This window comes from Poromitra crassiceps, assembly GCF_964638095.1.
Source record: "Poromitra crassiceps genome assembly, chromosome: 1".
In the NCBI taxonomy this organism is placed as follows: Eukaryota; Metazoa; Chordata; class Actinopteri; order Beryciformes; family Melamphaidae; genus Poromitra; species Poromitra crassiceps.
In genome coordinates this window covers 12364901-12388929 of record NC_139623.1, presented here as the reverse complement: position 1 = coordinate 12388929, position 24029 = coordinate 12364901, and the positions used below count along the sequence as shown (strand labels likewise).

Sequence of the window (24029 nt, the reverse complement as noted above, 5' to 3'; positions counted from 1 at the left end):
AATCACATTTGTGTTATTTCATATAGTATTGATGAATATTCTAAAATGAGGGAAAATGTATGTCCAAACATTATGTAACTTGCATACTGTGGCAATAAAAGTGATTCTGATTCTGATTAACTGGTAGTGTACCTGATTAGATTCAAAAGCCTCTATCTGCTCTCCCGCTCATTAAATAAGACCTGAAAGCACAGAAGTGTATGCAGACTAGAGCCATTTAATTCAGAAGCACACCACCTATCCAGCTACTCATTACCCAAACTGCACACCACCTATCCAGCTACTCATTACCCAAACTGCACACCACCTATCCAGCTACTCACTACCCAAACTGCACACCCACCACCTATCCAGCTACTCACTAACTAATCTGCACACCACCTATCCAGCTACTCACTATCTAAACTGCACACCACTCACCCGTGTGTGCGTGCGTGTGGTGGTCTAGTAGTGTTGTTGTGAAATTACAAATGCCAAGTAAGGACAGCAGCTAGTGTGCATCTCATTTATTTCATCCATTCACACATTCCAACAGCCGGTTAAGCTCAGAGCCAAAAAGTTGCGTACCATTACCCCTTAAATTACAATACATAAATAAAAGGTGTTTGAATATAAACAATTGTTGATGTACACATTCCAACTTGCTGAATTACATTGAGTGACGTAGAGCGACACTGATATGTTTTAAGTATTTCTCAAAATCTTTACAAATTGAGGTCCTGCGCTTTATCAGTCTCCTTTCACATAGGGATGCCACTCCTTTGCATAAACAAGCAGGAATACATTCTGGTATGGATACAGGGACTGTCTGTTGAAGTAGCTGTATTACTATTTACACTGTGAATGCCAGATGTTATTTAGACCAAACAAGACGGGAAACAATATCAATCAAAAACAACCAAAAGCTGCATTTTTCTTTTGTTTAAACATTCAAATTAATTTAGTGTTCCCACAAAAGCAAATACATTGAGAAAAACTGAGCTGGTTCATTGTCTTTTTCCAACATGCCTTTGTCTCTAGGTTCCTCCATTAAACAATTAGCCCTTATCCCTGCCAAATCAGTCACAAAGCCATCCTCTGACCAGAAAAACAACGTACGGCTGGCGGCTGGAAATTACATTCCCGTTTCTCAGACGCGCTCACATGCACATGTGCACATACACAGACACACTGACAGTCTTTAACCCCGCCCCCTCAAGCTAAACCAGCTCCTCCAACCTAACAAAACTCTTTTCCTTGGACATGTAGAGCAGCCCACTTTCTCCATCTAGAGGAGAAACATTGAACTACATTAGTGCTTCTGCTCCAGTGGGTTTCACATTAAAAACTCTTCCGTCGTCATGATTGTTTTTTGCAGCTATAGAATATATAAAAAAAGTTTCAAGTAAAAGCAGCAAATCGCACACTTGTTCCATCCGCTCTTGGCTTAAGCACCTTTTCACCACAACTCAAATCAAAGGGGAACTGCAACAGAAAAGTGACTGATTAAATCCAATTCACAAACTGTACATTGTTAAGAATCCTTAAGTGCCTGCAGTTAATTTCATCATCATTCAGAAAGCAAAACACGACATCAATTAAGGAATCCTTATGGTACAATGTAAAACTCTCCCTCGGGCTGACTAGTACTGTCCATCATGGAGAAGAGAGGCTTGGGGGAGAGATGGGTTATTGTCTCTGGTTGATGGTTTCCACTTGCTTCTGTCTTGCATCTGTGCCGTCACAGCGCTTCCACAGATGAAAGGCCGTCCTGGGCGGATCCAAATGTCTCAGATGAGTGCTGATGAGGCGGCCATTAGGGGACTGGTTAGGAGGAGGAGTCTTACTCTTCATCAGCATTCTTCAACATCAGGATGGAGTTGTAGATCTTCAGGGCGGGGCCTAGTTTGATTGACAGGATCTTAACAATGTCTGCTTGGGTGAGAAGCAGGAAGGCCTCACCATCTATTTGCTGAAGAGACGGGAGAATAATTGGTTAACTAAGAACGCATGTGTTCCTGGGTGATGGTCTGGCACAAACTTTACACTTGGGTTTGTCACTGGGTTGGGGAGATGGGTATCAGGTGTTTAATTTGGGTTCCTAGTTTGTAATGGACTTACCTCTGTTCTAAATGTAGCAGCATGCTCTTTACAACCTGGGAGTCCTTTGACAAAACCTGCCACCTGACAAACACAGAGACACAACAGTCAGCAAACAGCTGCAGAAAGGCTGCAACACGTAGGATGTTTACATCAATGAATGGTTATTTCAGCTTCCGGTCAAAGTGTCTTTGTACTGTATGTTTCCTGTTCACCTGTTAACCCTGATAGCCAGTGAGCAACTGCACTGCAGTGATGCAAAGTCATGGATAGTGAAAAAGGTGACAGATACCAGGGCAGACATAAAACCACTCAGAAATCCTCCTATTTTGGAATGAAAAGGTGACTATTTTGCATCCCTGGCACCGTGAGTATTTATCTCCTGTTGGATGGGGGAATGTGGAGCATGTCTACTTTGTGTTTGAGCTTTGTAAAGTGTGTAAACGTGTCTGACCTCTTCAGCGGTCCAAGTGGCCACTCTCTTGGCGGTCAGCCCCAGAACTTCAGGCAGCAGCTGGCAGTGTTTATCCCAGCAGAGAGCCACCCGGTGGGGGGGAGAGGCGGAGATGCCCGGGGAAAACACAGACTCGTGGAGGGCCTGCTGCAGAGAGATGGAGTCTGGAGAGGCTGGAGGAGAGAGAGGGACGAGGGTGACAGAGTTAGAAAAGGGTGCGCATTCAACAGCTCAACATGCTAACTTGCTCGCTAGCACACATGCACATGTACCTTTACTATCAGCAATCTCCTCTTTGACATAGTGCATCTTCAGGTACTTTGGAACTGGAGCAGTCCTGCAACAAGAAGTTACTCAATTAATACAAAACAACATTCTCTGCAATGAGTTTCAGCAGCACAGCAGCCTGGTATGGTATGGGGTATGAGAACCGGATGAAGAATGACTGAAGTACCGTTTAGGTCTGCCTCCATTGTGGCTTTGCTCACTGGCCCCACCCTGTGGCTCAGGCTGGCTGCTGCGGGCAGAACGCTCCGCTTCCACCATCACAGGTTTCCTAGCAACACAGGAAAGCCCACTCTAATGTACAGTACAGACCACTGGACAGTGATCAATGCAATAACACCAACAGGACTTCTCTTGGGAGTGCTGCTGGCTTTCAAAGTATGTTTGTGCCATGCATTTGCAGAGTGACAGGATTGTGCATGTTAGACCCACCTGTTATTTTGAGAGTCGTCGGCTCCTTCGGGCTGCTCCGATGTAGCGGGGGTCTGCGTTGAGGGGTTTGCGTGACCGTCGGGGCGTCGCCCGCGGGGGTGAGGTCCGCTGACGGCCAGAGGTCGTTCTCCACTAAGCCGGTCTGGCACCAAGTTCTCCTTGTTCAGATTCGTCTCCGAGTACGGACAGCTCACCTGGCTGCACACACGCACACAGTGAACCAATTCACAACAGTTGTGAGCAGTTAGGCCTGCAACAACCGTGCGTGTCAAAAACGTTCATTTCATGACTTTCGCTATTGATTGACCTTTGATGTTCAATAATAAAACATCTCAAACAACAAAGGAAAAAGCAGCTAAATTCCCCTTAACTTCCACATTCTCACGGCCCCCTGCACACATAAGCAAATTCTTTCGCGTGTAGACGCCTGGTATCGCTGCTGCCCATTAATTTTGTATTGGCTACGTCGCCAGGTATCCCAGCATGCTTTGCAAGGCGATGAGCGGTGGAGAACAGCGACGAGAGGAGGGGCCAATTTGAAATGGACCAATTCAAGACCGAAAGGCAGCAAGACAGCCAATCAAGCTGCAGCAGCAAGCGACCAGCAGGCGACAGCAGGCGTCTATATGCGAATAAATCGCTAACATGCGCAACGGCCGTCAAGCTTGCGCACACACACAACAAATCTATATGCCCGCAGCCCACACAAGTGCAACTGACATTTAAATAAAGTCAGACTCTCTTCTCCTCCTGTATTCACTGCATTCCACAGCATTTATATAAAATAAGATGAGATTAAACTGTAATGATCCCCATGGGGTAAATTGGGCCGTTTCAGCAACAAAATTGAGGAAATTAAGAAAATATAATATATGCCATATAAGAATGAAGAGTAAAATATAGCAGGGAGAGAGTGAGACAGATGAGAGGACAAAAAGTGAGTATGTGCTACTAACGTGTAGTGAGTCCCATAGCGAGGTCCTCTGATGTGGCCAACCCCATTGCAACGTGGAGTAGGACAACCTTGTCCTGGGGCGCTCACTAAATCAGTGGTGCCTAAAACAGCACATTGTTTGCACATAGTAATATGGCCAACATCTGCAAGAATATTTACATTTTTACTTTATATAAAAGATTGCTCCAACTACCATATATCAAGGCAGAGACTAACTGTGCTGACTCATCCATTTAAAAATTAACATTTTGGCTCACTCTCCTGAACAACCTCGACCAACCTCACTAATACATGTTAGGCCTTCATACAGAACACAGAGAGAGGGAGTGAGGGGGTGTCTCACCGTTAGGGTGCTGTAGCGGGTGTGCGGTCTTTTGACACCACCCCACGGGGTGCAGATCAGCACAGTCAGTGTCGACCCAATAGTCATACTCTTTACTCCAGCCATCAAAATGGATCTAGATCAGAGGAAGGGAGATCCAGCCAATTAGAGACAGACCGATCCAAGTCCAAGCAGGTCTCGACCGACCGGCAGACATTTCATACCTTCAGCCGGTGGTCCTCTGTGTCGGCTATAGTTGCAACACGGATGAGCATGGGGTTCCTCTTATCCACCGCTTCCAGCTTCATCCCAATGTGGAATCCATGTGGAGGCCGCTGTCAAAGACAGGGCATAATGCTAACCATGTGACTATGTCTGGAGTGCTAGGATACATATTATAATTCTGTGTGTGTGTGTGTGTGTGTGTGTGTGTGTGTGTGTGTGTGTGTGTGTGTGTGTGTGTGTGTGTGTGTGTGTGTGTCTTACTGGTTTGAACGCCCGGGCGGGGGCAGCCTGTGTCCCCGTCTCTTCCAGGTATTTCTCCCATGAGAAGCTCTTGGGTTGTTTATATTCTGAAGGAAGGAAAACACAGCAAATCTGTCAGTCACTGAAGACAACAGACACACTGGAACATCTATACAGTATATTGTACAGCGTACGGAGGCCCAACAGATCTAAGATATGGATCAATATTACTAGCCAATTTAGCCATTCACAGATAGCTATATCATAATATATTTGACCAATAATGAACGCTAGAATTGCTTATAAGGATAATTTATGTAAAATAACTCCGTGTTTCTTTGTCATAATTTGAAAAATTTGCATAATTCTTTGCATAGAGAAATCCATCTTTCAACCAGCAAATCGTCCCTGTCCGATGAAAACCACTTAACTCAATTTTTTAATAGGGATGCACGATATATCGGCAATCATATCGGTATCGGCCGATGTTGGTCATTTTTTAACATATCGGTCATATCGGTATCGGTCAGATGTTGCAATGTTAATATCGGTTATCATTATCAGCCAAATTCTTCACATTGATATGAAATAATGCAGTAAATCTATGATTTATGGGCTTTTCCAAAGGCTTTGCAAATAAAGAAATGCATAACTTTTTCAAATTCAGTGTTAACATGTGTTTTTCAGTATGTACAAAATGTGATGATCATAAAAATGTTGGTTTTATACAGATCCTATCGACATCGGTAAATATCGGTTATCGGCCATAACAGCAATGTTAATATCGGTTATCGGCATCGGCCAAAATTTTCATATCGGTGCATCCCTATTTTTTAATGATTTTGACTTTTTACTATAGATGGAATATCAATTCTCCTCTATCTACTGGTAGGTTTTGATGTCTAAATGACCAATGAAAACATGTTTTATTGGGTAATTTATTTAACAAATATCACCATTGGATGTTAGAGCTGCCCCTCACACCGCGTATGTGACGGCAGAACCTCGAAGCTCCTCCCCTACTTCCATCTGAACCCCCTTAGGCATGAGGAATTACCCAGAAAGCAGGCACTGTCGAGCAGAACCGAACGTCGCCGTGTATTTCTGGATTTGTTTTGTTTATTTCTGACATCGTCTGACATAAATAGATGAATTAAATGTTTTCGAATTATCTCTAGGCTGCAAACTAATTTAAACTATGCAGATCAAAGAAGTTTCTGATGAGAGTAATGTTAGCGTTAGTGAGAGGCGCCTGGAGCTATGTGAAGTTTCTGATGAGAGTAATGTTAGCGTTAGTGAGAGGCGCCTGGAGCTATGTGAAGTTTCTGATGAGAGTAATGTTAGCGTTAGTGAGAGGCGCCTGGAGCTATGTGAAGTTTCTGATGAGAGTAATGTTAGCGTTAGTGAGAGGCGCCTGGAGCTATGTGCGGGCAGCCGCGGCTCCAGAAGGCTCGTGGCTGCTTGCCCCGGAGAAAGTGTCTCAAAATCTAACCGTAATCCTGTAACACCATTTGAGCTTGTTCAAGTAAGATATTAATAATGTAATGACACACCCTTCAAGAAACTGACTATAATGAAGACACATGCCAACTTTGACGACGTGGTGTTCAGTATTTTAAGAGTATGTTTTTTTTTTTACTTTGATGATGTGAAGTGTTCAGTATTTTAAGAGCAGTTTTGTTTTTTACTTTGATGATGTGGTGTTCAGTATTTTAAGAGCAGTTTTTTTTAGTTCCTGAAAACTTGCCCTTTTGGAGATACGTGGTTTTCATCGGATAGCGACTAAATAAAATCTGCAGTTATGTCTGGTAATGTTATATCCTGTATCCATGGGCCCCCGTACAATATCATGATGGTATCTAGTGGTCCAAACGTGCCTTTGTCAGTCTTACCGGCTGGAGTGGTAAGGGTTAGTCCAGTATCCTCACAGAAGCCCACAGGATGGATGTAAGGACTGCTAGAGTCACACCTTAGCACAAAACAATACACCATTTTGATCAGTGTGTTCAGAGTGATGTATGCTGATATTGGCTGGATGATGTGAGTGCAACCAGGCCATGTCACTCTATAGCTGAGGATAACTCTTCACAACTCTTCTACAACTGCATGAAATGTGTAGTTATGCGTGTATCAGGACTTATCAGACATCGCCTACTTTTCTATACTTTTTGTCGTTTCCAAAATTGTTAAAGCCTAGACATGATCACAGACTTGTGTAGGCACCCTGCTGATATCAAATCTATTAACTACAGTTCTCTTGATTTCATGTTACGGAAAAGAACAGCAATTATTCGAAAAGAGTGGAAAATATCTTTGGACCACGTTACCTCTTTCTGTCTCACACCATGCACAAATAAACACCCGCATCTGTTTGACTCTCACCAGTAATCCTATGTGTCATCCCAGCTGTTTGACTCTCACCAGTAATCCTATGTCATCCCAGCTGTTTGACTCTCACCAGTAATCCTATGTCATCCCAGCTGTTTGATTCTTACCAGTAATCCTATGTCATCCCAGCTGTTTGACTCTTACCAGTAATCCTGTGTCATCCCAGCTGTTTGACTCTCACCAGTAATCCTATGTGTCATCCCAGCTGTTTGACTCTCACCAGTAATCCTATGTGTCATCCCAGCTGTTTGACTCTCACCAGTAATCCTATGTGTCATCCCAGCTGTTTGACTCTCACCAGTAATCCTATGTGTCATCCCAGCTGTTTGACTCTCACCAGTAATCGTATGTGTCATACCAGCTGTTTGACTCTCACCAGTAATCCTATGTGTCATCCCAGCTGTTTGACTCTCACCAGTAATCCTATGTGTCATCCCAGCTGTTTGACTCTCACCAGTAATCCTGTGTCATCCCAGCTGTTTGACTCTCACCAGTAATCGTATGTGTCTTCCCAGTTGTCAAAATGAATGAGCAGTCGGTTGTCGACGACTGCAGCAATGGTTGCTACACAGATCAGGGATGGGTTCTTCCTGTCAACTGCCTCCAGCTTCATCCCCGCACGAAATCCAGATGGAGTCACAGACTAAATAAACACAAAGACACATATAGCCTATGAATATTCAACGCACAATCTCCAAACAGATGAAATAACAATTTGATAAATGTGCAACCACACACACACACACACACACACACACACACACACACACACACACACACACACACACACACACACACACACACACACAGAGACACACCGTGTTGAGGCTCTTGAAGAGGTGTTTGGGGGCCAGCTGACCCCTGCAGTTCTTCACATACATGCTCCAGTTAAACTCCCCATCCTTACAACCTAGAAGACAAACACACTCAAAATGGTTGTGGCCACTCTCTAGTCTTGCCTTTCATCTCTGATTCACTGGTTATTTTTGAAATATGGGTAGATAGTGTGCTGTATGTGATAGTGGGTAGATAGTAGGGGTGTCACGATACACTCAGTTCACGATACGATACGTATCACGATACTGGGTTCACGATAACGATACGATACGATACGATTTTAACAATATTTTTTTAAACTTGAATAATGACAATATATGACTGGAAAAGTAGTATTTTATTTGAAATGCACAAATACAAAACATGCTGTTGTGGGAAATTGTTATTACAATAACAACTAGAAAAAACATGAGATTGGAGATAAGGCTTATCTTGAAATAGAATGAGTTACACCGTCACTTAGATTTACTTTGAACTAAAAGGTTTCTCAGCAGTATAAATTCTCATTATGCATCTTCAGTTTTTCTTCAAACTCAAACAACAAGACTTTTCTTAGTCTATTTTTTATGCATCTTCAGTTTTTCCTGTCAAGTAAACAGTTTTGCCAGAAACTCAATTGAATGGTTTCTCTCCTGTATAACTTCTCATGTGTCTCTTCAGAGACTTGTTCAACTGAACTACTTTCCACACATTGAACTTCAACAAACAAAGACGTTTCTTTGTCTATTTTTGAAGATTTTTTTTTTTTTTTTTTTTTTTTTCACGATATGAGATTTCATCTCAACGATACATATCGTGACGTTTTACTATCGCGAAATTTCGTGGGACGATATATTGTGACACCCCTAGTAGATAGTGTGCTGTATGTGATAGTGGGTAGATAGTGTGCTGTATGTGATAGTGGGTAGATAGTGTGCAACTGTGTCTGCGATTACCTTTGGGCAGCAGCAGCTTGTGTCCCATCTTCTCACACCATCCAGCTGGCTTCACGTCCCATGAGTCGGCGTTGACCCAGAAGTCATAGCACTCTGGGTAGCCGTCAAAGTGGAGCCTGACTCTATAGCCTTGGATCTGAGGGGCAGAGGGAGGGCCAGAAGAGAACAGGAGGGGGTTGAAGTGCTTAAAGGACGGCTTTACCGGTAATCAACCCACTTTGTATCATTAATAACCTCGGTAGTATAAGCACATGGGCAGTGTTTACCTTCTCTCTCTGTTTACCTCACGGAGATCTCCCATTTCCTCCTCTGGCAAAGCGCTCCATTCTGACGCGTTTTACGTCACAACACGTCACAACGGAGCCGCGGAAGTTCTGCTGGAGACGTGGAATCTGCTCAGAGGGCAGCTGTTATTGTTTCTTTTTATTTTGTTATTTTGTACCCTAACCCTAACCCTAACCCTAACCCTATGCACATGGAGAGCCTTAACGAGCCCTAATGACTTGCAGCTGGCGGGGGCAGAGTGTCTGCAGGCAGCAGCAGGAGCATTTTTCTCCGTGAGGTAAACAGAGAGAGAAGCCTGTCCATGTGCTTATATTATCCTATTATCATATTACCCAGATTATATATATGATACAAAGTGGGTTGATTACCGGTAAAGGCAGATTCTTTAAATATAAACAAGGATAAAAGGTAAGTATAATGGCCAAGCCTCAGCTCAAAATGTCGGTGTCCATACCTCTGCCACAGTGAGCACACAGAAGAGCGAGGGGTGACAGGGGTCCAGGCCCTCCAACTTCATTCCCACCTTAAAGCTGTTCCTGCTCTGAGGAAACGACTGGTGCTGCAAGACAGACACACACCATGGTACACTGCTGCGTCAAGAGGGACCCACAAAGCAAAAGCATCCAAAAGCTTAGAAGTGACAATACAACACTGAGACATGTCCGTGTGGCAATACCTCTTTGAATAGTTTAACAGGGGCAGCTGTGGCCCTCTCCTCTTCCAGGTATGCAGGCCAGCTCCACGGCCGTTTCTTACTGGGTGGGGCAGTCACTGGGCGTTTGGCAAAAAGCAAGTTCAGTATTAAGTGTCTCAGCAAGTACACCAACATCCAATTGATAATTGAGTCATGCAAATATGGGCATTACTCAGTGATCCTGTGTTTGAGTTGATGCATGATGAGAAACATGAACGAGACATCTGGGATACAACGATAACACAGAAGCATGTGTTAAAATAGTCAAAGAGGTGCTTTGACTATTTTAATATTAAAATAATAATTGTATTCTGTTTTGGTAAGCTCAATTTACATGGTAAAGTTTAATTATGTATACAAAAACATGGAAATACCAGAATAACCGCAATAAAATGTCAAGAACAATTTGATCTAATATCAGAATACTATGTGCATGTCAACGCACATTTATAGAACCTAACCTGATTCATATAAAATCTCAGTCATTGTTGTAGACTCTAACTCTAATGGAGACAACCCGTTTGAGCCCTCCATCTGCCTCATTCTCTCCTTCCCTCACTCCCTCTACAGTGGCAATGGATTGTTTAACAAACACAATTGTTGCACGTCCTTGAGAGCATCTACGCCGTGGACCTGGCACCGTTTCTGTAACGCAGCCATTAGATTATCTCGCCCACTCATTCTTCCTGCAAGACAGCCTATCGCTACTTTTTGGTCGCTCCTTTTATCGCTTCACAGTTAAGTCTCTTCACGGTGCTTCACAGCGTTCCACTGAACGTGATTCCTTGCCGGACTGTAATATGGGGGCACGCTGTATGTTTTAGATACAGAATGGCTGCTTTGGGTGTGAAATAGGTGTATATTGTAACATACCCAGCCTGGCAATTTTGGCAGCTCTCCTGCCTTTGGACGTCTTTGCCTTTTCCTGTGAAAAGGGAAACAACAGAAACATGTTACCAATAAGCCCAATGCATTTTCTTTTCTTTTTTTTCTTTTGTCGGCATCCGAAAAGTAGACATCGGTAATTGGCAACAACTGTCAATTTGAATTAAACTGTAGTATTTTCACATGTAAGACCTCAGTCATTACAGCAGAAATACAATGGATGATGAATGTTGGGAATTTGCTCTTTACCTCTTCTTCCTCTTGATTGTCTTCCTCTTCATCACCAGAATCCATATAGATCTTCCTCTTTTTACGCACTCGTTTACCCAGCCCTTCAACTGCTTGACTCTCCCTTGGCTCCCCTGGAGACGACCTGCAGAGAAGATTCAGCTCACAATAGAGCAACATACCCAATAATCCAACAGACACGAGAGAGAGAAAGGAATGAGCCCGTTTCAAAAAGCGTGACTTTACCTGCCGCTGGAGGGCTGGGCACAGATGGAGCTACAGAATTTACCCTGAAGGAGGGTATCCCGAGGAGCATGGCCACCACAGGCCCTGCACCTCGCCAGCTCCGCAGTCTGACCCATGTCTGCACTGAAGCCAACCTCCACACTGGGACCGACCTCCACACTAGGGCCCTCCATACTGGGTCCCTCCTCTAGAGACAGAAGTACAGGGCCAGGGGCTAGAGGACAGAGCAGAGGGAAGGGCTGAAACTGAGGCTGTTCATTGTACATAACACAAGTAGAGCAGCAGATAATAAACAGTAAACTAAATACTGTAGCTCTTTATCATAACAATATTGCATGTATAAAGCCAGTGCTGTCATTGCTTTACCCTGAGATGACCCTGGCGGACTCCGATTGGCTGGTGCCGTAGCTGTGCCCGTCTCTGATTGGCCCTCTGGTGGAGGGGTGGGACTGTGGGACGGTGCTGGGTCCAATGTCTCAGATTTAGGCTCTGCCTCCTGCCCTTTGACCTCTGGGTCTGTGACAATCTCCAGAGTTCCAAACTCTGTCATGCGGAACTGAGCGATATATAGAGAAATATACTGTATGTTTTCATAGATATCTGTGTGCACAGAAACAAGTAGACACACATTCACACTATGAGGGATGTTCCCTCTCTGAAACACAAAACGATCTCTAGCATACCCTGATGTCGCTGCCTGGCAGTGTGGCAATGCCATCCTTCCAATCCAAAGCACCCATCATGTCAAACTCTGCTCCATGGGACGGGCCATCACTGGGTGGAGTGTCGGTCATTTCAACTTCTTCACTCTTCTCACCAGCTGAAATGGCATAATTGCGGTGACAACAATGACTATTTTTTCAACCCGAGACAAACCAGTCATAGATGTTTAAAAACAAGCAGCAGAGATGTCATCTAATGCACAAATAGAGGTTGGGTCCACAGTTCTTATTCCGTTTATGCCGTTGTTCTACATCATTGGATTGAATATGCATGCATGATTATCACAGTAATGCAGTCTCCATTTCTGCTTTTACGGCGAATGTGGTCAAAACTACACAACAAAATTATACCTGCACTGGCGTATTTTGACTTGCGTCGCATCATCGCTAGATGGCGACTGTGTGCTGACTTGCAGGATACACCATGCACTTCGATTTCAGACAAAACAGTCAATAATATTATTGTTTTGCACGCCGAATAAAGGAGAAATGCGTGCACAAACGGTCCCATTAGGGTAAACCTTCATCAAGATCATTGACAAACACGAGGAAAGATGTGGCAACTTTAAGTTAACGACACAAGTTCATCTTTTCCTTGTTTTAACGGTATCTCCTAAAATCGGCTGTTTGCCCGATTATGAACAATTGAGGTGGTAAATTGTTTATCAATTTTAAAGAGAACATTGTTTTCTGCGCTGACTGACCAAACTTAAACGCGTTTTAATCCAACTAAGCTTACGATATAACGTTTTAGTCTTGACGCATGTTCAACACTGAATTAAGGGAATATTCTCCGTTTTGTTGGTAGACATAACCATGTGAAAAGTATGCAATAGCCTAAGCTACTCGATCATGATTAAGTTAAGACTTCGCACTTAATACGCCTATTTTATTCTAGCCATAAATAAAGTGTATGAGCGCCCATGATTAGCATTCGTCTTATACAAAATGGCGGAGCATAGGAAGAGGCCACCAACACGTTTAAACTATGTAAATTACTAAAGTTACCAATTTAAACAAATCACACAAAGCCGCTACATGTCGAACAAAAGCCATTGCATGCCATGTAATTTCCTGATTTAGTGTTTTCCATCACTCTGGTCATTTTCTTTACTTTCCCCTTGTCACGGAATGTCAGCCCAGGTTGCTAGCTTGTGCTGACACAAAGCTAACAGCCAGCTAGCCGCTCCTAGCTAGCAGCTCCACTCCGTTCAACTGAACTGATGATGCTAGACGATAGCATTGTGACTGGATGTAGCGAGCTAAGGACAATCCGTAATAAATAAGTTTCTCGGTTAATAACAATAGAAAAACGCGTTTCATTAAACGTCAATATTTCGTCTAACATGACACATACGCGAAATAACACTGCGTTATTGTTCCGAGCTTCAACATTGTTGCTTGATTAATTTCTTCAATAGAAACTTGCAAGAACGATTTATTCTCGCCGTTTTAAATCAGAGTGTAAATAATGAAATCATATGCTCACCGGAAAATGAACGCCTGTCTTTCAAATTTTGCTATTGATAACAGCAATAAATGACCGTTGACGCCGTATTCTTTGAAAATTATGGAACTCACCTCGTTTCTGTTTTAACTCTTATTTAGAGCTGGATAGAAGGATGCGCATGCGTGTCAGATGCGCTGCCTGACAACTTTGGATCTCGGAAAACTTCAGTACTATATCGATGCCTGGTCAATACAGGCCCGAGTGAACACATTAGCACAACATTCAGTTCAGCGCTAACATGTAGGCCAACTAATAAGCGCTTGTTTTTGTTTTTGCTCTCCCGTAATGTTAGAGGAAAGGCTGTGTGTGAGTGTGTGTGTGTCACGAAAGTGCAAAGACCGCAGTGTTTTGGAGCGGTCTCTGTGGTCAAAGTGACAATCTGGGGCTTTTGCTTACAACGTTTAATACTTTTACACCGTTAAACATACTTAGCTTGCTGGGTGGATGCATCAGACGACGTTTAGTTTGTAAACGCCCATCCCTCTTGGATAAAACAAAACAAAACACCAGGCCCATTAGATCACCCAAACAAAATGTGGCTACAACCCCCTCTCTCCAAATGGCCTATATGTTGTGAGTCTGTAGTTTAATTCAGCTCCAACACATATCTGCGCCCATGTAGACCGCTGTCGTTAAGTGTCGAACATTTGAATACATTTACCGAGCTTACCAGACGACCTGACGAAAAATCACCGTGACTGGCCTATTTCTATAGGATATCCATGGATATGGTTTTTGCTGCGATTTGCACAACATTCTTCCACATTTTATTATAAGAGTATGCTTCGTAATGGACTGATTGATTGAATGGGCTGCTGGTAGGCTAAAATGTATGGTTGTTAAACCAAAATGTAACCTCTTTAGCAGTATATTCATCCATATAGGGAGAGGCTAATTTCCTCTGAATAAGGATATTATATGGGCCATTTTCAGCCATGATATGCTGGAAACACCAAGTCATATTGCTTGAAACACCAAGTCGTGACATAATTTGCTCCCAAAGAGTTATGTTTTGAGAAAAGACCTTCATTCAGCTAACAAGGCCGCCCTGACGTAGGCCAGTAGTTGATAACAGTGAAATAAAAAAGAAGACGCCATTCTCCTGTTGGTCGCTAGATGGCGGAAGAAGTCTAAACTCTGAGGGACTAACATGGTCGCAGCCTGCTGCAGCCTATATTATTTACAATATAACATCAAATTCAAACCATGAGATGGCATTCAAAGGCAAAGTGGTCGACTCGAAGGTAAGGAGACAATCTGCGTGTCAATGATTTACACCTGTAAATCTGACGTGTCGTTTGGAAAGAACTGTCGGGCTCGCCTGCTGCAAAGTCAAGTGCGATTAAACAACAAGGAAACGAGGATAAATATAACAGGCTATATCTGATCTAGGGTTTGAGATTACTGCCTTTTATCATATTGGATGTGTCATTGAATATAACGTAAAATTTAAATTATGTGCAGCCGACTAGATTCATATTTTTCAGCGAGTCGTTGTGCTCGCTCACCAAGCGCACATCCCTCGCACTGCAGCCTATGAGCCTATGGTCTGCGCACAGCACAGCTCCAGGTTTATGTTTTGATGTTCTGTTAGCTATATACATGGAACATCATTTATGTGGTGCTGGCCTGGGTTGGTTGCCTATTTAATTGCAATGGTTCTCTCAAAGTAGCGTCCGGGGACCCCCAGGGGAAGGGGTTCCAGGGGGTCCCCAGCAAAAAGGGTCATTTTCTCTAGAATTCCAACCATAAGTAACACAATGACAGAATCGAATGTATAACTTAATTTATTTTGGTCATGGGTTTCATTTACTTTATGTAATAACATCTAAAAGTGTGATGACCCTCCCATTCTCTTGGCCCTAGCTGTCTTGCTTGAGCCTGGTGTGGGGTTTGGCTGATTATGTGCATGGGCCCTGTGCACTTATTGGGCTTTAAGAAGACCTTCAGACCATTCACTCTCTCTCCCTCCACATGATGCACCCTTTATTCGGTTTGTTTGTTGTTGTCTAGTTTCCCTTAGTTTGAGTTAATACATGGTTGTTTGTTCTAACTTTTACTTTGGTGTATGACTCCCCTCATGTTACAACCTGGCTCAAGGAAGGTGAGGAGAGAGACTGAATGGTCTGAAGGTCTTCTTAAGCCCAATGACTGCACCAGGCCCAGATGCACCCAATCAGCCTAATGACCCCAACACCAGGCTCCTGCAAGACAGGGCCAGGAGAGTGGGAAGGCCGTCACAAAAGCTAAAATCCTATCAGACGGGGGACCCTGGGACAACATCTTATCAAATGGGGGTCTGTGGTCAAATTTGTGTCAGTTTAGGGGTCCTTGATGTGAAAAAGTTTGAGAACCACTGGCCTATTGGACAGGACAGGTCCTATTGCAAAACTCTCTCTCTCTCTGTCTCTCCCCCGCCTCCCCACAGACTGTGCTCGTGCATCTGCTGCTCTGTCTGGTCATATTTTACTCCCTCTACTACATGATTGGAAGTGTGTGCTTTGGTGCCTTCAGGTAAGAATCACGCACGCACACACACACACACACACACACACACGCACACACACACACACACACACACCGCCCTAACCTCAAACCTTCACCTTCTTCTGCCACTTCCATAAGTCCACCACAGTCTATTCATGGAGACTTCATATAGGTAGACAACATGGGAAGTAAATGACGTAAGGCTTACAATGTCATTTACTTCTATATGCTGGTCTTCTCCCATGAATTTTCCTTCTTTTGGATATTTAAGTTCCCACATTGCTTCCCACATTTCTCTCAGGTTGGATCACTTTGACGGACTGATTCCTTTTGACTTTAAGACGGAGCCGACTGAATCCAATGCCAAATACTTGGGTGAGTGTGCTTCATGCATAAACATGATTTAAACAGTGAACGTGAACTTTTGCCCGCTCTCTCATACCTCTTCTTGTTGTGACGTATCCTTCAGTGAACCTCTTGTCCTTGGAGCTCACCTATTTCTGCAGCGGTCTGCTGTTTGCGGCGGTGGTGAGGAGGCGGGTCTGGGACTATGCCCTCACTGTCACACTCCTGCATGTACTGCTCACCAGCCTAGGTGAAGACATGCAGTGGACATACATGCATACGTGCACGCATACACAAGTGTTGTTTAAACGGCATGTTTTTAATGTGTGTTGACAGTGATGTTAGAGTTTCCCATGGTGTGGCAGTGGTGGCTGGCTTTAGGTAAGAACTACTAGGCCTCAGATATTCACATTCAGCTTTATTAGATCAGTTCTCCTTAGGGCCACTTTGACGATTTTCAACCAGCTATCATTACAAAATCGGTAGTATATTATGCAAATGAACAATGCTTAACTTCCCTCCATCTTGCCTCGACCGAGAGCTACAGGTTCATTCACAATACTTCCTGGTCCAAATGATGTCATTTGGAGCACTTTTGGCATGGTGTCACTAAATTACATTTTTGACATTATTTAACAGAAGCTTTTATCCAAAGCAACAGTGACTATTACTATTATTGCGCTCTCTACCTTCATTTACAGAACTTTCTGGACCAAATGACATCATTATGACATCATCTGGACCAGGAAGTTCTGTGAAGTTAAACATTAATTTGCATAATACTACTACAAATTCTGTAATGTTACAAAACTGGGTGAAAATCATCAAAGAGCCCCTTTAACGCTCCAAGTTTCTGTTGTTCCTAGGAAGCGGATTGTTTCTGATGATCTGCAACGGTCAGCTGATAGCGTACTTCACCTGCCAGAGTGACCAGAGCTACCCTTCCTTCAGCATCTACTGACAGACAGAACACAAACTCTCTTTCCCTCTTATCTCTCCACGCATCCTGAACCAAAGCTGTTTCATATAGAGAGCCAAAGTGAAACGTCACTTCCTGCTTTCTCCCTGTACCAGCGCTGCGAAAAATATGAATGACGGTGGACAGAGAATAAGGTTACTTTTTTGATCCCGTTTGAATTGTGCCACGGGGTGCCAACGCTAATTTTGTCAATTTAAAACATAACTTTGCATGTCAAGAAAGTCGCAGTTTGTCGCCAAACTGTTGCACTAGAAGTTATAAATCAGAAAGACTACATGCACTGTCACCTAAGTGACGTCACTTTCTCTACCGGCAAAGCTGAAGACGAGCTTCCACGAGCTATGTAGTTTTTATACGAAACTAACCCCTACGTTTCAGTTTGACGACAAACTGTGACTTTCTTGACATGCAAAGTTATGTTTTAAATTGACACAATTAGCGTTGGCACCCCGTGGCACAATTCAAACGGGATCAAAAAAGTAACCTTATTCTCCGTCCATCGCCATTCATATTTTTCGCAGCGCTCGTACAGGGAGAAAGCAGGAAGTGACGTTTCACTTTGGCTCTCCATTTGGTTGTGGAGTGGAATAGAAGGATCAGACAAACATGATGTGCCTGGAGACGCCTATTACATTCTCTGATGTGCTGGACTTGATCTGGATTTGACAGTAGGCCTATAAAACAGGCTCTAAATGAAATGTTTCAAGTCTGAGTTGGGGCCACTTTGTGCATCAACATGTTGTCAGACCGGCATCCTGTTGTTCTTAATGTACATGCCATAACAGTCCTCTCCCTTTTGTGTTTGTGATGCACGTTGCCTCTGTAATTTTACGATGGCCTGCGACTATTAACTTTTGTACGGTCAGAACCTTTGCTATCTTTGATTCGCTCAGATGTAAATGGGAAAGTTGCAATACGTGTGTCTGTAGTGTATTTGTAAAGTGTGACACACATAAACCTGACACAAATAAACCACTTTAGATGGAGTCTTTATTGTCTCATCTTCTGACACACTAGGTAGTGAGGTGAAATAGTGACCAGCCTATTTCATATTACAATAAATACAGTATACAAATTCATTAGATAGTGTTCCAGTAACAGTAATAAATATATAAAAGTGCTTACTTAATGCCAAGTATTATGAAATGCACACATTTCATGAAATAATGCAGTGTTGGTTTAAGAAATAATTGTAAAAATGTAATGTAATAAAATAAGTTAATATGTAAAAATAAACATGCCCTAAAAAAGATTTGGCCTGCCATAGGCCCATTATTTACACCAGTGGGCAAGATTATTTTTGGGGGGTCGAAGGATGATTGTCAAAAAATAAATAAAATGATTTTATTCTGTTTTATTCCCATCATGATTACATCTCCCATACCATTAAGTATTGTATATAAAGCTATATAAACTATAAACTGTATAAAAAAGATTTCAGTGAGTGTGTGAAATCAGTGTGTGAATGCGTGCGCACTGGTAAGTCGTTCGGTTGGGTTAGGGTTACCCCACCCTAAAGGTTTTTGGGGGTCGTGGCTCAAAAAGGTTGAGAACCACTGATTTACGCAGTAGGTTTCAAGGTGAAGGTGAGTTATGGAAGCGACTCTGCCACCTCACACTCCATTGGATGCATGTAGGAGAATCCTGGGAAGACCTCATTAGCTCCGCCCCCCTGACACCTGTCACTCAAGCCCACAGAGGCAGGCACAGGCTGTAGTGTGAACTCAGGGTCGATGTAGCGGATGTCACAGGGGCCAGTCTGAGAGGAGGTGAAGGAACACACACACAAACACTCAGGTATATTTGGTTAAAAACAATAAAGCCGGTCACCCATGTCTGAAACACTCTTACCACTTTGGGGATGAAGGGAGGGGCCACTCTCTTAGCCAGGAGGTCGTGCCAGTTGATGGACTCAAAGAATGGATGGCTCTGCAGCTCCACCTGGTGATACAAACAAATTAGCGTGTGTGTGTGTGCGTGCGTGCGTGTGTATAAATCATTTTTTGTCCCTATATGTTTTCATACGTACAAGGTCCTGGGTCGCTCCTAGGCGTTTGGAGCAGTCCCTCTCCAGCAGTCCCTCCAACAGAGAGCGGGCAGCTGGAGATGCTCCACTGTGGAGCTTTAGAGGAGCATGAATTATCTTCTCAAACATCTCCACTTTGCTGCGGCTGTAGAATGGAGGCTGAGAGAGAGAGAGCGAGCGAGCGAGAGAGAGGAGGGATGAAAATGGGAGAAATTATGAAAGTGGAAAAAGAAGATTTGTGCTCGGGTGTCCGGGTAGTGCAGCGGTAGAATCTTGCCTACCAAAACGAGGGTGGCAGGTTCGAGCCCTTGTGTTACCACCAGCTTGGTCGGGCGTCCATACAGGCACAATTGGCCGTGTCTGCAGGTGGGAAGCCGGATTACGGGTATGTGTCCTGGTTGCTGCAATATAGTGCCACCGCTAGTCGATCGAGGCACCTCTTCAGCGGGGAGGGGAACTGGGGGGGAATAGCGGGATCCTCCCATGCGTCCTGCCGATGAAACTCCTCACTGTCAGGTGAAAAGAAGCGGCTGGCGACTGCACATGTATTCGAGGAGGCATGTGGTAGTCTACAACTCTCCCCAGATCGGCAGAGGGGGAGGAGCAACGACCGGGACAGCAGGGAATTGGCCAAGTACATTTGGGGAGAAAATGTGAAAAAAAAAAATCTGCTCAGAGAAGACAAAGTGTTCACACACACTGTACACACCTCCCCTCTGATTATGAACCCATCACACACTGTACACACCTCCCCTCTGATCATTAACCCATCACACACTGTACACACCTCCCCTCTGATTATGAACCCATCACACACTGTACACACCTCCCCTCTGATTATGAACCCACCACACACTGTACACACCTCCCTCTGATTATGAACCCACCACACACTGTACACACCTCCCCTAAGATCATTAACCCATCACACACTGTGCACACCTCCCCTCACACTGTACACACCTCCCCTCTGATTATGAACCCATCACACACTGTACACACCTCCCCTAAGATCATTAACCCATCACACACTGTGCACACCTCCCCTCACACTGTACACACCTCCCCTCTGATCATTAACCCATCACACACTGTACACACCTCCCCTCTGATTATGAACCCATCACACACTGTGCACACCTCCCCTCTGATCATTAACCCACCACACACTGTACACACCTCCCCTCTGATTATGAACCCACCACACACTGTGCACACCTCCCCTCTGATTATGAACCCATCACACACTGTGCACACCTCCCCTCTGATTATGAACCCATCACACACTGTGCACACCTCCCCTCTGATTATGAACCCATCACACACTGTGCACACCTCCCCTCTGATTATGAACCCATCACACACTGTACACACCTCCCCTCTGATTATGAACCCACCACACACTGTGCACACCTCCCCTCTGATTATGAACCCATCACACACTGTGCACACCTCCCCTCTGATTATGAACCCATCACACACTGTGCACACCTCCCCTCTGATTATGAACCCATCACACACTGTGCACACCTCCCTCTGATTATGAACCCATCACACACTGTACACACCTCCCCTCTGATTATGAAGCCATCACACACTGTACACACCTGCCCTCTGATTATGAAGCCATCACACACTGTGCACATCTCCCCTCTGATTATGAACCCACCACACACTGTGCACACCTGCCCTCTGATTATGAAGCCATCACACACTGTGCACACCTCCCTCTGATTATGAAGCCATCACACACTGTACACACCTCCCTCTGATTATGAACCCACCACACACTGTACACACCTCCCCTCTGATTATGAACCCATCACACACTGTGCACACCTCCCCTCTGATTATGAACCCATCACACACTGTACACACCTCCCCTCTGATTATGAACCCACCACACACTGTACACACCTCCCCTCCGTTAACGTAGTCCAGGACAAAGTTGAGAGTGTTTGATGTCTGGAAAGAGAAGTGCAGTCCCACCAGGAATGGATGTTGTAGCCCCTTCAGCAGCACGTTCCTCTCAACCATCACATGCCGCTGCTGCAGAGAGACAGACAGGTGGTCAGACAGACAGACAGACAGACAGACAGACAGACAGACAGACAGACAGACAGACAGACAGACAGACAGACAGACAGGTGGTCAGACAGACAGACAGACAGACAGACAGACAGACAGATAGATAGATAGATAGATAGATAGATAGATAGATAGATAGATAGATAGATAGATAGATACATAGATAGATAGATAGATAGATAGATAGATTTATAGATATATAGATAGATAGATAGATAGATAGATAGATAGATAGATAGATAGATAGATAGATATATAGATAGATAGATAGATAGATAGATAGATAGATAGATAGATAGATAGATAGACGGACGGACGGACGGACGGACGGACGGACAGACAGACAGACAGACAGACAGACAGACAGACAGATAGACAGATAGATAGATAGATAGATAGATAGATAGATAGATAGATAGATAGATAGATAGATAGATAGATGCTGATATTTTACCTCTTTCCTCTTGACAATGATCTGTTTCTGTAGCACTTTCACAGCATAATAGCCTCCACTTTTTTGGTGTCTAGCCAGCAGCACCTGCAACAGTTTGAACCAAGTCACATCAAGACCTGACACCAAACTCACAAGCACAAGCCTAAAGACTTACATAAGCAGAAGATCCCCACCTTTCCAAAGCTTCCTTTGCCGATGACGTTGAGGTAGTGGAAATCTGATGGTTTCACCCTGGTTAACAAGACAACAGAAAAGTGTCAGATTTGTCTCATCATACAGAGGCACAGGCTACAGAAACAATCATGTGAGGCAAAGCACAACCTTTTTTTCCTGCCATATTTCTGCATTTCAGTCAAAGAAAAAAGCACTTACTGAGAGCCATCAGGCGTCACTGAGCTCTGCGGAAAGAAAGAGAAGGATCACATTTTAGTTTCCTCAGTACAGTTGTTTAAAAAGCCTTCCTGTACTCACGTTCTCCTCCCTCTCTCCTCTCTGGCTGCTCTCTTGCCTGAAGACTTTGTGACTGTCCAGGCTTCACGAGGTCAACAACAGTAACACGTGGGTCAGTCGTTTGGATGAAAATCTTTAAAACAAAATACCAAAAAAAAAAAACAACATCCAACATGAAGTTTGGTTGACTTACTGTTGACAGAGCTGATTAGAAACCAGTTTGTGTATGAAGTCCCTGAAGCCTTTTTTCTTCCCCTTGAGCAGAGCTGTAAGACAGGCGAGCAGACATGCAGGGGGGTTATTCCCTTACGTAAGAGAGCCAGCTGAATGCATAATGCCTCATGCTCACCATGTCATCTATACTTTTGGCCTCATTCAATGTTCACCATGTCATCTATATGTATTAAGTTGTAAATATATTATTACCTACCCATTTAAATTATGTCTTATGTCTGTCTTGTATTTGATTTCCCCCCATAATGTTGAAAGAAAACCACCCTAATTATGATAGGAATTCTTTTTATAGACTTATGTGTGTCTGTGGTATTCAACATTATATTCAGACTTTATTGTCACCCACATATGGTGTTTTTTTTTATCTCCTATTTTGTAATATTCCTTTAGCCTACTGGAATATTTTGTATTCTTTTGCTGTAATATGTGCTAGACTATATCATGATTCTATAATGTAGTAGGCTATTATAGGAATACTACTGCTTTTTTTTTACAGTTCACCCAAAAATGAAAATTTTCTCATCAGCATTGTACTGAAGTCAATGGTGACGACCTGCTTTTCTCTCCAGTTGTGCTGGCAACCTCCCTGTGGGCTAAGGAATTGGGTAGCCTAGTTTATATTGAAAAGCAAAGCCAGTGAAGCCTTGAAAATAAATGGTGGACTTACTTGAGAAGAATGACACAAGCCCTCTCATTTTGGCATAGGTCATTGGCGGCGGGTCACGATGAGTCACGGTCATCTTGATAAAGGGTGAAAAGTGCAGTGAAAAATGAAAGGAGAGAGGTGGATGTGTGTTAAGTCGAGGAGTCCAGCACCAGTGTCAGCTGAGCCACCTCCCTGTCAGCTGCATATCGATGCCTCTCCCTGACGCAGCACACAGGCCAGCTCTATTGCTTCATGCTGCCTTCAGGGCGGTCGGAAGGTTCGTAACTGCGAGCTGAGCACACACAACCCTACGAGATGTGACATTTAGGGCAGTGGTTCTCAAACCTTTTCCATATCAAGGAGCCCTAAACTGACACAAATTAGACCACAGACCCCCATTTGATCAGATTTTAGCTTTTAAATGTTTGATTACAGAAAATGTATGAAACCCATGACCAAAATAGTCATACATTCTGTCATTGTGTTACTTACGGAACCCTCTCAAGGGCTCCTGGGGGGGTCCCCGGACCCAACTTTGAGAATCACTGATACAGGGGACGTGTCTTGAGGGAACAATTGTGGAGAGCTGTGAAGCCAA

The 24029-nt window shown here is 43.8% G+C and overlaps 3 protein-coding genes across 3 annotated transcripts; 1 reads left to right on the top strand and 2 right to left on the bottom strand.

The window, feature by feature from the left end:
- Positions 1-541: 541 nt before the first annotated feature.
- On the bottom strand, positions 542-13753 carry l3mbtl1b (L3MBTL histone methyl-lysine binding protein 1b). Its single transcript, XM_083637795.1, has 22 exons — positions 13702-13753; positions 12174-12310; positions 11857-12046; positions 11491-11704; positions 11266-11389; positions 11005-11056; positions 10114-10208; positions 9892-9996; positions 9153-9288; positions 8199-8290; positions 7872-8023; positions 6870-6961; positions 5014-5099; positions 4752-4862; positions 4549-4663; positions 4207-4306; positions 3251-3448; positions 2988-3089; positions 2806-2870; positions 2534-2706; positions 2101-2163; positions 542-1951 (listed from the first exon to the last, which is right to left on the bottom strand). Exons 2-22 carry the CDS (start codon positions 12282-12284, stop codon positions 1823-1825), a joined length of 2505 nt encoding a protein of 834 aa, XP_083493921.1. The 5' UTR covers positions 12285-12310; positions 13702-13753; the 3' UTR covers positions 542-1822.
- Positions 13754-14886: 1133 nt separating this feature from the next.
- On the top strand, positions 14887-17515 carry LOC310784129 (putative transmembrane protein 244; the record flags this gene model as incomplete). Its single annotated transcript, XM_083645117.1, has 6 exons — positions 14887-14966; positions 16151-16236; positions 16511-16584; positions 16679-16804; positions 16891-16935; positions 17421-17515. Exons 1-6 carry the CDS (start codon positions 14934-14936, stop codon positions 17513-17515), a joined length of 459 nt encoding a protein of 152 aa, XP_083501243.1. The 5' UTR covers positions 14887-14933.
- A 1609-nt stretch (positions 17516-19124) lies between these two features.
- sgk2b (serum/glucocorticoid regulated kinase 2b) lies at positions 19125-23525 on the bottom strand (the record flags this gene model as incomplete). Its single annotated transcript, XM_083663201.1, has 10 exons — positions 19125-19292; positions 19385-19474; positions 19563-19718; positions 21477-21608; positions 22102-22185; positions 22275-22332; positions 22474-22499; positions 22573-22633; positions 22745-22817; positions 23453-23525. The coding sequence occupies 10 exons, from the start codon at positions 23523-23525 to the stop codon at positions 19125-19127; spliced, it is 921 nt and encodes a 306-aa protein (XP_083519327.1).
- Positions 23526-24029: the final 504 nt, after the last annotated feature.

Excerpts from the sequence above, each read along its gene's own strand:
- l3mbtl1b (XM_083637795.1), bottom strand. The coding sequence starts at position 12,284 with ATGACCGACACTCCACCCAGTGATGGCCCGTCCCATGGAGCAGAGTTT. Across the intron at positions 12,047-12,173 it reads TGCCAGGCAGCGACATCAGG|TTCCGCATGACAGAGTTTGG; the intron begins GTATGCTAGAGA and ends TATATCGCTCAG. Across the intron at positions 2,871-2,987 it reads AATGGAGGCAGACCTAAACG|GACTGCTCCAGTTCCAAAGT; the intron begins GTACTTCAGTCA and ends TTCTTGTTGCAG.